Raw genomic sequence first — 10,145 nt, 5'->3', positions numbered from 1 at the left:
TCTGGCTCTCTGCCTGTCCTCGTCCTCGCTCTCCCTCTCTGAGGCTCGCTGTCTTGCTTTCCTTCCCTCCTCCTCTTGCAACACCCACTGGCTGCACTATCAGGAGGATGGTAATGAGATATGCGTCGGTGTGCGTGTGTGTGTGTGTGAGTCTGTGCACGCATTTGTGTGTGTGCACATGCACTTTATAAGGTGTGCGTTTGCTTTTTGCTCTCTTTCTCTGTGCTATGGCAGGTGAGAGAGCACAGTTCAATTGCAGCAATATAAAGTGGAGAAAGGGTGAGAGGGCATCCACAACTTTCAAGTTAGGAGTGTTACTCTGGCTGATATGCCGCAAGTGTTACTGACATCACAAAAATACAGAAATAGGTCTTTTTATTTTATCTCCGATCACATGATTTGTAGATATCATCAGAAACATCTACATGCCAACACACACATTTCCTAATATACACTCAGTAAGAGTATCCAAAGTATTTGTCTCCCCACAAAGTCAAAAGGGTTTGGTCATTTGCTCTTGTGTTTGCAAACACTTCCAACAAAAGCTGGGTCCCCCTGACAGGTGAGCCAGGGTTCCTCCAGTGCGATAGCTGCCTTGCCCTTTAAAACAGGCATCATCAGGTGTACGTTTAATAAGCCTTGAAGCCAATTTGGCATCCTTGGTTACGCACCCATAAATAATGGATGAGTAGGAAAGCACTATTTATGGCCGTCTAGAAGTCAAATGTCCAGAAAAAAACCACCATCGTTTGCAAAGTCAAAAATCAGCAGCAGCACATGAACCCACGGTCAAACATTCATAGTTGTACCTTCGGGTGACACATTGTTACAGTTGGGACCACGGAGCTAATGGGCTGCAGAGTTTCCACAGATCCTATTACGATATGAATAATGGGGTTCAGTTTTTTGTTTTGGCAGGGACTATCAATCAGCCGTAGCATGCGCGTGTTCACCCACTGATGCACCGTCTGTTACAAACACTGAATTATTGAGTGCTTCTACAGCAGCTCACCTTTCCAGACAAACAAATTCATTCATCTCTTCTTATGCTGCTTGGCTCTGCACGGTCGGGTTGTCTAAAAAAAGAGAGGGGGGGGGGGGGACATGCACCAGAGAGACCTGTGTAAGGCCTTCTCACTCTGTACCTGACCAGGTGATGCTTTCTATGGGGGAGAGATGGAAAGCAGGGCCAGTAGATGAGCTTGACCTTTTGTGTTTTATCTTCACTGTTTGATGAAGATGTAAGATCTCATTGGCAGGAAGCTGTAGACTTTATGGATGCTACGGGTTTTTTTTTTTCAAATATCCGCTATCCTGCTGCTAAATATGTCTGAAGTTATGTTTGAGTCCCAATCGTTCAGCTGCATTTCATAATTTTAACAACCGTTTCCTGCTTCCTGTAGTCTAAATCGCTGACTTCATGACTCATCACATACTGGAATTGGGTGACTCACTGCATGCATCATCAGTACCAATTGCGATAAGGTGACTGCGGGTCTATGTTAGGTTGAATCATTAGATGTGTTAATGATTGTACTATGTGGGGAAAAAATCTGCCAGAAAACACGTTTTACAATGTTTTGAGAAAAAAACATTTTGAAGTGTTGACCTTCAGCTGCTTCTTCAGCTGTAGATGGGATCATACTGCCACCTTCTGGAATAAAGCGTGAGAATTTGACAGATGAAGTCAAGGACACAGAAAGAGAGGACGTTTTACAAGACTCACTTTCTTGTCTGACCACTGGACATATTTGTTCGTATGAAGCAGCTCATATAACCACCAGGTTTTACGCTTCTCTTGTCGCTATTCTTTAATTTATGTGCATTTGATTGTTGTTGTTTTTTACCTTATTGATGGTTTTATGTTTTTTTTATGATGCAACATGTGATTGCATTTCATTTCTGTCACACATAGAATACTTTATTTTATTTTTAAACATTAATAAGGGTTATGATATAAAGAGAATGTATACTAATACTAAAGTCAATAATAAATTTACATAATTCAACATGATCATATTGTATTTAGTAAGTATATTGTACACTATGTTTAAAGGACTAAAGGACTACTTTTTCATGGGGGAATTCCATGATGACAAAATCTAAATTAGACGAGTTCGTTGCTCATTGTAGAAGTTCGTAAATTACCTGAAGTGCACTCCCTAAAAAGATGAAAGTTGTCCCAGTGTCTGGGGGACACAAATCAAAAGTTTATCAACAATTTAAAAAAAACACAAAACCTGGGCTCTCGAGTGCGTCACAGTTACACGTTAAAGAAATGTAAGTTCGTTCCAGAGAAAAACGTTCATCAAAAAGCACACATGTTCTGAATTCATGTCAGTGAAAAGATAAGGAAGGACAAGCTGAACAAGAAGAGTGTGTGCGAGCAGTTCAATCTCTACAAAAGGCCATACCCCCCCCTGTGACAATATGAAACAATCCTAATGTGGTAAATGACTTCATGTGTTAACAGTACAGTGCTTTACATTCACACTCACACAAAGCGCTGTCCTTGTTTTGTTTTGCGATCATTTCAACAGCCAGAAGGGAGTGGCATCTCGCGAGTGGAATTTCACTTCCTGTATGTCTCAGGTGAGTCAACCTGGGCCATGTCGTCGATCGCTCAGGGTTTTTTTTTTTTGTCGACATCAACCGTGTGAGTTTGAGAGTAGGAAAGGATCACATCTGCCCGGAGAGCGTCTGTGAAAGCTTTGACCCGTTTTCTGGATGCGTAGCAGGAGCTGAAGGTTGATTTGAGAGAAGAAGCAACGCGTTTTGCCACTTTGCGGCCTAACAATTCATTGGAGAAAAAAATACTGCCTTTGTTGTTGGTGTTTTTATTCGCGACTGTCGTAACAGGCGATCTCTGGATTTTTTTAAATTGTTTTTAAATTTGTGTGGAGATCTTCACAGGACGTATAACATGACTTTACCCCTTAAAGGGCAGTGGGGCGCGTGTGCGCTCCTGCTCCTCGCGCTACTCGACTCCACTTGCGGCCAGCTTGGTGAGACGTGCATCGCCCGATTCAAGAAAGGTCAGGAGGATTTTGTCCTCGATCTCGACGACTCCGTGAAAGACGGAGCGACGTTCCTTTCGTCGCCTGCTCTGGATCGATCCAAGGACTGCGTGGCCTCCTGCTGCAAAGAGCCGAAGTGCAATGTCGCCTTCATGGAGAGAGGAGCCGAGGAAGGCAGGGTCAGCTCCTGCTTTCTATTCGACTGTCTGTACAAGAAGAAGTACGCCTGCCGCTTTGTCAGGAAGACGGGATACATCAATTACATGCTGGACTCCGTTTATGAGAGCCATCTTGCAGTGGATGTTTCCCCAAGTAAGACGAAAACTTTCTTTTTTAAATAAAAAATATCCATATAGAGATGCATGTTACAGTTTGGGCTCCTTACATTATGAAAGGGATCATATAGTGTGATGAATATAGTCATTATGTCCTACAGTCCTCCTTTGGGCTTACATCTACAAAGAGAAACAACTGTAACGTGTAAATTGTCCTCTAGGGCTCATTTTCAGGGGGTCAGATCATTTCTTAACAACCTTTTTAAAAACACTTTGTAATGTGGATTTGTGAGTCCACATGCTCATGGCAGAAACCCTCAGTATGCATGTTCACACACGCCAGGTCGTTATGGCCAGAGTATAGATTTAGGTTTCCTGTCAGTCCAGGTGTGACTCCAACTGTATTTGGATCTGTAATATCTACTCACCTGTCCCATGGTCTCTCTCCAGATGAAGGCGACCAACCCCCGGTGGCCGATGGAGGCCAGGATGTTGTAGTCCAGCCTCAGGACATCGTGACGTTGAACGGCTTTCAGAGCAAAGATGACCTGGGGATTGTATCTTACAAGTGGCAAATGCTCACCAGTTATCCTTATGCTGTCATTGAGGTGAGTAAACACACAGTAAAGCAAACACGATCTCGCCTAAGTTCTTTGTGAGAGTTTGACATACTCTTGAACTGTTAGTAATCCTGCTTCTGTGTGTCTGATATTCCTTATAAATGTCCAGTGTAATGCTATTTGTTTGTGTCCGTCGCTACATTGAAAGTCAACCGATCATATTTGTGGATAATAAGAAAACCCTGTCTATTCACGGCGTGTAGAAAACCACCTATGACGACCAGATTATCGTGTCCAATCTGACGTCTGGGGTGTACAAGTTCCAGCTAACGGTCACAGACTCCATCGGCCAGGCAGACTCAACCAAGGTGACCGTGCTGGTCCTGACTCCTGAGCAGTCTGAGCGTGAGTACCTGGACTGAGCCTCAGCACGATTTGAACATATTCATTGATAAAGGACATCTCTTTTAGTCATAGTTTTCTAAGGTTGAGAGAGGATGGTTCTTGGTTTGTTAAAATCCATAAACCTTTACATTTTAGTCAAATTATTGATATGGTGTTATTTACACAATCAAATCAAAAAAAAAAAAAACCGGTTGTGACTGGTGTTATATCATTGCTGAGTATTTTAGTTTAAGGAGTTTCATTTTCAAAGGAACTCAATGCATTGTTTGCGGTTTGGTTGGTAGTTGCTGATCAAACATGTCACAGCATGCTCGCCTAATTCCTATGGAACCGACAAAACAGCGTGACGATGGAGAGAGAAAAGCTCAGGTTATTCGAAGATTAGACCAGATTAGTCTCCTGTGAGGGTGAAACTGTTCATCGGAAAACACAGAAATACGGAATAAAGTCATCCATGTTGTGGCAAGACGTTTTAGTAAAAGCAATCTGTTTTTATCACATCGAGTATCGGTGTCGCTTCCCTTTGAAGACGACATAGATAGCCGCGGTGAAGCTCTCTTGGCACATTTAGTTTCTCCCGTAAACGGAAGTGAGTAGTGCAGTTGGCTTTTACTGCTGTCCTGGTACCGTACCTCTCTCTCCACCCCCGACTCATCAAAACCTGTCTGTCTGGTTTCAGCTCGTGTTACACAAACAACATTTCAACCACCTCTGTAATCCTCCTCCGTATCGACGACAAGATTTCTCATTCAAGTGTTCTTTAGACTCATGGCTGTATATGTTTTCAGCTTGTTGGTCGATCGACTGAAGGACAAGAAAACACTTTTAACCTTTCAGTGGCTCAGTTGCTGATTAACAGCCTGTGTCCTGAATAGTGTGAGTAGTTGGTGGAGTATGCACGGGCTGGGCAGAGACACATGTCAATGCTGCCACATTTACACCACAATAATGAATGAATGGATTGAATACCAACTAAACCCTTTCATGAAGGACAATCAGACATGAGGCCTTGGTGATGAAGGTGTAACTTACAGTTCCTGGTTTTAATTCTGCAGTCGGCATGTAATGTGTTGAAATGACTCATGCACGTGAGCACTCTGGTTAGACTTCGACTATGTATCATAGACCGCACGCAGACAACTTTTGTTGCCTTCTCTAACCTCAGTGTCTACAGGAAACACTGCAACTCTTTCTCGTCCCTCTATCAAAGACGGCTGCACGTGTAATTATGTGTCTCTCTGCTCATGAGACGAAAGTAGGAAGTGGTGAGACGATCGCAAGTGTTACATTGTTATGGGCCTCATGAAGTCGACTTATACGTCAAATCTGTTCTCTCCAGCCTTTGGGGCGATTACTGTCCTGGACTACACAAGACAACTTTGATCATTCATAACTATATTTCGATTATATCATGAACTCTCAAACTTATATTTCTCACAGTAGTGGAGGAACTTCTTACTTACTCAAGTGACTATTATGAACTGTGAATCCAACCTAATCCTTTATTTTGTTGCCCACCAGACCACTGTATGGCTCCGAAGAAGGTCGGGTGGTGTCGTGGAGCCTACCCTCGCTGGCATTACAATGCCGCCTCTGAACGGTGTGAGGAGTTCACATTTGGGGGCTGCAATGAGAATTTAAACAACTATATCACCAAGGACGAGTGCGTCAACGCCTGCTCCGGCTTAGGTATCTGTGCTATGAGCTTTTATACTTGAAGTATCTTGGTTCAATCTGAACAAAACAAAACAACACCTTTTTACTTTTTTTGGGGGTGGGGGTTATGTACGAGACCCCCTCTTCGCTAGGCCAGTAACTTCCTTGAGTCTTCAATTCATTTTCAACAAGTGATTGAATTTTAATCTAATTTGGTTGTTTTTCTTTCAGAAAAAGGTGGTAAATCCGGCAGAGGTTTGCCGATTCCTCAAGGTAGGTGAACTCTGCCAAGTATTTTAACCTTCTGACACAATCTCCTCTACTCCGTTAAACGGTTGATATTGTAAAGGGGACAATTCCCTCTTGTGTTTGTGGGCCACAGAAGAAAAATGCGGCGCTCCATGTGCAGAAGGGGAATTCACCTGTGCGAACGGCTGCTGTTTGCCTCCGGGTCTGGAATGCGACTCGACTCCACAGTGTAGCGACGGCTCAGATGAGCAGACGTGCGAGCAATGTGAGCAGTGACTGTTCAAACTCGGCGTCATTTAACATACAGGCTCATGCAAATATATAAAAAAAAAATTCCATGAAAGATATTCTAATTTAAATGATGTCCTGTGTGCTTATTAGTGAGCAAGGCTTTTAGGATTCTGCAGACGATTCCAGTGAATGAACAAAAAGGTGCTTTGTTTTTATTATTTTTTTGTTGTTTATGCTTTCCAAACCTTTGGGCGTGATGATTTTTGTCACTTAGAATTTGTTGTGACTGTACGCGCTTGCCATCTGTTAATACTCGACTACCTAGAGTCTCACCTCACCTGCCCGCTTATTGTCGTTCACAGTGCACTGCACAGAGCTTCCTGACACCGGAAACTGCAGGGACAGTCTCACCAGGTGGTACTACGACCCCATCCAAAAGAGCTGCTTCCGCTTCAACTACGGTGGCTGCCACGGAAATGACAACAGATTTGACTCCAAGGAGGCCTGTGTTAAATATTGCCGTGGGGTAACAGGTGGGTCGTTACTAACGTTAAGATTTTTACAGATATGTGCGCGCTGGTAGAATAACAGCTTTTTTGTACAACTAAGATATATACATTGTACAAAATCACAGAATACTGCACATCCCAGATATACTACTACAACATTTTAAAATGTGATAGTTACTCGCACGTTTTCTCGCACTTACTATTATTATTTGTGAATAAATGTTTTCAATTTGAAGACCCCCTTATAACTTAGCTGTTTAGGCTTTCAGGGGGTCTCAATCATCAAGAGTTCTCGGGGGGTCCAAGCCCCCTTGTATTTTGCACACTGCTTAAATTTCAATAAATGGGGGGGGGGGGGGGGGGGAATGACTACACGTAATAGGAAACCGGATTTTACTGTTTGATTTAATCTCACCGCTCTCATTGGCATCATGTTCAGTCCCAGTAGGCAGCTGAACACACCTCAACGAACTCTCTGCATTCACTTTGCATTGTGGTTAAAGTAGGCGCCAGGTTTTGCCAAGGAAGAAGAATAAAATACTTTAAAAAAGGAATAAAAGACGAGCTGCCTCAATTTTCACAATTCGTCTTTTATTGTTATTGTCACTGTCCATTGTGAGTTCTACAATGTTTTAGAGGGTAATGCGAAAACACTGGAGTCCTCTTTAAAAGTCAGGCAGTGTTGTGTTCATGGCTTGTTTCCGCTGCCTCCAAGTGGCCATAAATATTATTACATGTATTATTTCCCCGCACAGCAAGAGTCCAGATTTCTGTTTCAGAAACTTTTTTCAGGTTTTGTTTCTGTCACAGACAACATAAGAAGTCTAAAACCATATCCATCTTTATCTTTATTTCAGAAAAGGACGTGTTTGCAAGACCTGGTAAAAGAGTGACTGAAGGCAATACAGGTATGTTTTCCTTTTATTGTTTCATTCGAGACTACAAAAGAAGTTTAAATAATACCTCCCTTTAAAAAAACTATGCAGCTCCATCAGCTTTGACTTCATTTTTATTCAGCGGTATTGTCAAAGCTTCAGTCTCCTCCAGAGCACTTTTCCAGTTCACCAAGTTGCCGAGAGCACCATTTTCTTTTGTGGCGCAATTGCCTTTTTAAAATGTGTTTTCATTTATTTAACAGGTATTGTAGCTATAGCTGCCCTCTTGGGCGTCGCTATCTTCGTCTTACTATGCCTCCTGGTGTACTGCCTCATGAAGGGAAAGAAGAAGTCCTCGCAGCACCAGCGTGTGCCCGTCAACACTGTGCCGGTCAGCTTGGAGGACAGAGAGCGCCTGGTCTACAACACCACCACCAAGCCCATATGATCCTTCAGTCCGCACCCTTGACCACCATTTTGGTTGTGAGTTACACTGGTTGTTAGAGACAGTATGTTGTACACTGAACAAACCATGTCCATTGACTGAGTTTGAATGCTGGAGGGGATGTGTTTTTATTTCGTACGGGTGATGTACATAGAAGGCAGAACGTCTTCAGTGATGATGAAATGTGACGGGTTATATTTTGACTTTTAGCTTGTTTTTAATGCAGTGGCCTGTTAAAATGAGTGGTTGGATATCAGTTCGTACTCAGGTTAGAATTGAAGGATTGTCATTCGTTTGGATGTCATTGGATCAGGTTAAATTCCTAAATATTTTCTACTTTTGTTTTATTTGCATCTGATTGTTCTTAGTGAACAGCTCTTCATGAAAGAAAGTCATTTCAACAGTTGGATCCTGAATTGTCACTCGGTCCACATTGGTCCGTTACATAAAAGTCTAGCTTCCCATACGTCCCTTTAAAGAGCTGTGGATATGTAATGGTATAAGGAGATGCCTTCAGCTTCCTAAAATCCTGCCCCGTCTGCTTCTTCACTCTGTCAAATGTATTTTTATCCTGTTTATAAACCATTGTTACCTTGGATTACACATACTCGCGTAATGTTGTACATAATCTTACGAGTTTTGAGAAAGTAATGTTTTACTTGAGAAAGTTATTTTGTCACTGATTTTTCAGACATGTTTTCAGAACGAGCACAATGCCTTCATTAAATAATACTCATTAATACCTTTAGAAATACTCCTTGCTGTGCGTTTGTACATGACATTATATAGGTTTCTGTAACTTTAGCAGTATCATATTGTTTATGCTAAATAAATATATGAAATCAAAATATACTTGGGAGTGGGGTTTTTTCTGACTTTTTAACCAACCTCCATTTCTTTCTGTAACACAGGTACTGTCCAATCTCCTCATCGGCCAGATAATACGCCGGTTGCATTTTTTATTTCAGGTTAAGCTTTTACAGAATATTTAATTATATTATTGAACATTTTGTACCTAGAATAATACTTCTCTCTATTTATAGTCTGTTGCCATAATTACCTTAATATAAAGATCACACCATTTGTGATCAATCACATGAATACAATTCAAAGCTCCCCTTGTACTGTGAACCATCCACAGCAAGTTTAATCTTCAGATGCAGCGACCCCTGGTGGCAGTTAGGTGATCTCTAAAGACAGGGTTTGACTAAACCGAACCTGCTCTTTAAACTGCAGCCTCTGAGGACACAACAATGGCGTCTAAGAGCCATATAGTGACTATAATCTCTGTGATCTTGTATTATGACATTCTACAGTACACAACATATTACACTTATACACGTAATAGAGTGCATCTCTGAATAACAAATGATCATGCACTGTAAAATCCAAATGCCATTCTTTCTAGATGTATAATCCAGTGATACCTACACACATGGCAGAGACATTGTTCTTTATTACCAGCAGGTGGCGACATTGGTTTATTATTTATTATTCAACTCAGCAGCACTGTGCAGATACATCAGTTTAATATGGGCTACACAAACTATTTCTTTGATTTTGAAATCATTTTCTGAATTAGAATCATTGGGATAGCGCAGCTTTGAGGAAATAAAGCTGCACATTGTAGGCCTACTGGAGCGAGTTCATTTTATAAGACTGTAGCCTATCTGTGACAATAGGAGCTGCATTTTCACAACACAATTGTGTTGACTCTTTCAGTGAAGTCGTCCAGCATATTGCTTTCTTCACAGCCTTTATTGGGGCAGAGAGGGGGTTGTGCAAAGCAAACGAGCCCCTCTCTATTTAATCATCCACACATAAATTAGCAACCACCCAATTGATTCACTGAAGCCATCCTTTGTGAGACCCCCAGTCGACTGACCTGACCGTCATAAATGTAATTGGCAGAGTTACAATTGG

At 41.9% G+C, this 10,145-nt stretch overlaps 1 protein-coding gene across 2 annotated transcripts; it reads left to right on the top strand.

Moving 5' to 3' along the window:
- Positions 1–2,593: 2,593 nt before the first annotated feature.
- Positions 2,594–9,051, top strand: spint1a (serine peptidase inhibitor, Kunitz type 1 a). 2 transcript variants are annotated; one of them, XM_079287259.1, is made up of 10 exons: positions 2,594–3,329; positions 3,743–3,900; positions 4,116–4,257; positions 5,779–5,946; positions 6,145–6,186; positions 6,296–6,427; positions 6,544–6,594; positions 6,756–6,926; positions 7,760–7,810; positions 8,041–9,051. In XM_079287259.1, exons 1-10 carry the CDS (start codon positions 2,924–2,926, stop codon positions 8,223–8,225), a joined length of 1,506 nt encoding a protein of 501 aa, XP_079143385.1. In that variant the 5' UTR covers positions 2,594–2,923; the 3' UTR covers positions 8,226–9,051. The 2 variants fall into 2 exon arrangements, with proteins under 2 accessions (XP_079143385.1, XP_079143386.1); XM_079287260.1 differs by lacking the exon at positions 6,544–6,594.
- The last annotated feature ends 1,094 nt before the right edge of the window (positions 9,052–10,145 follow it).

Source organism: Melanostigma gelatinosum, assembly GCF_949748355.1.
Source record: "Melanostigma gelatinosum genome assembly, chromosome: 16".
In the NCBI taxonomy this organism is placed as follows: domain Eukaryota; kingdom Metazoa; phylum Chordata; class Actinopteri; order Perciformes; family Zoarcidae; genus Melanostigma; species Melanostigma gelatinosum.
The sequence above is the reverse complement of the archived record's forward strand: the minus strand, read 5'-3'. Positions and strand labels throughout refer to the sequence as shown.

Bases quoted from the DNA above. Each gene is read 5' to 3' on its own strand.
- spint1a (XM_079287259.1), top strand. From the start codon at position 2,924: ATGACTTTACCCCTTAAAGGGCAGTGGGGCGCGTGTGCGCTCCTGCTC. The intron at 3,330-3,742 runs GTAAGACGAAAA...GTCTCTCTCCAG, and splicing joins TGCAGTGGATGTTTCCCCAA to ATGAAGGCGACCAACCCCCG. The intron at 6,428-6,543 runs GTGAGCAGTGAC...TGTGCTTATTAG, and splicing joins TGAGCAGACGTGCGAGCAAT to TGAGCAAGGCTTTTAGGATT.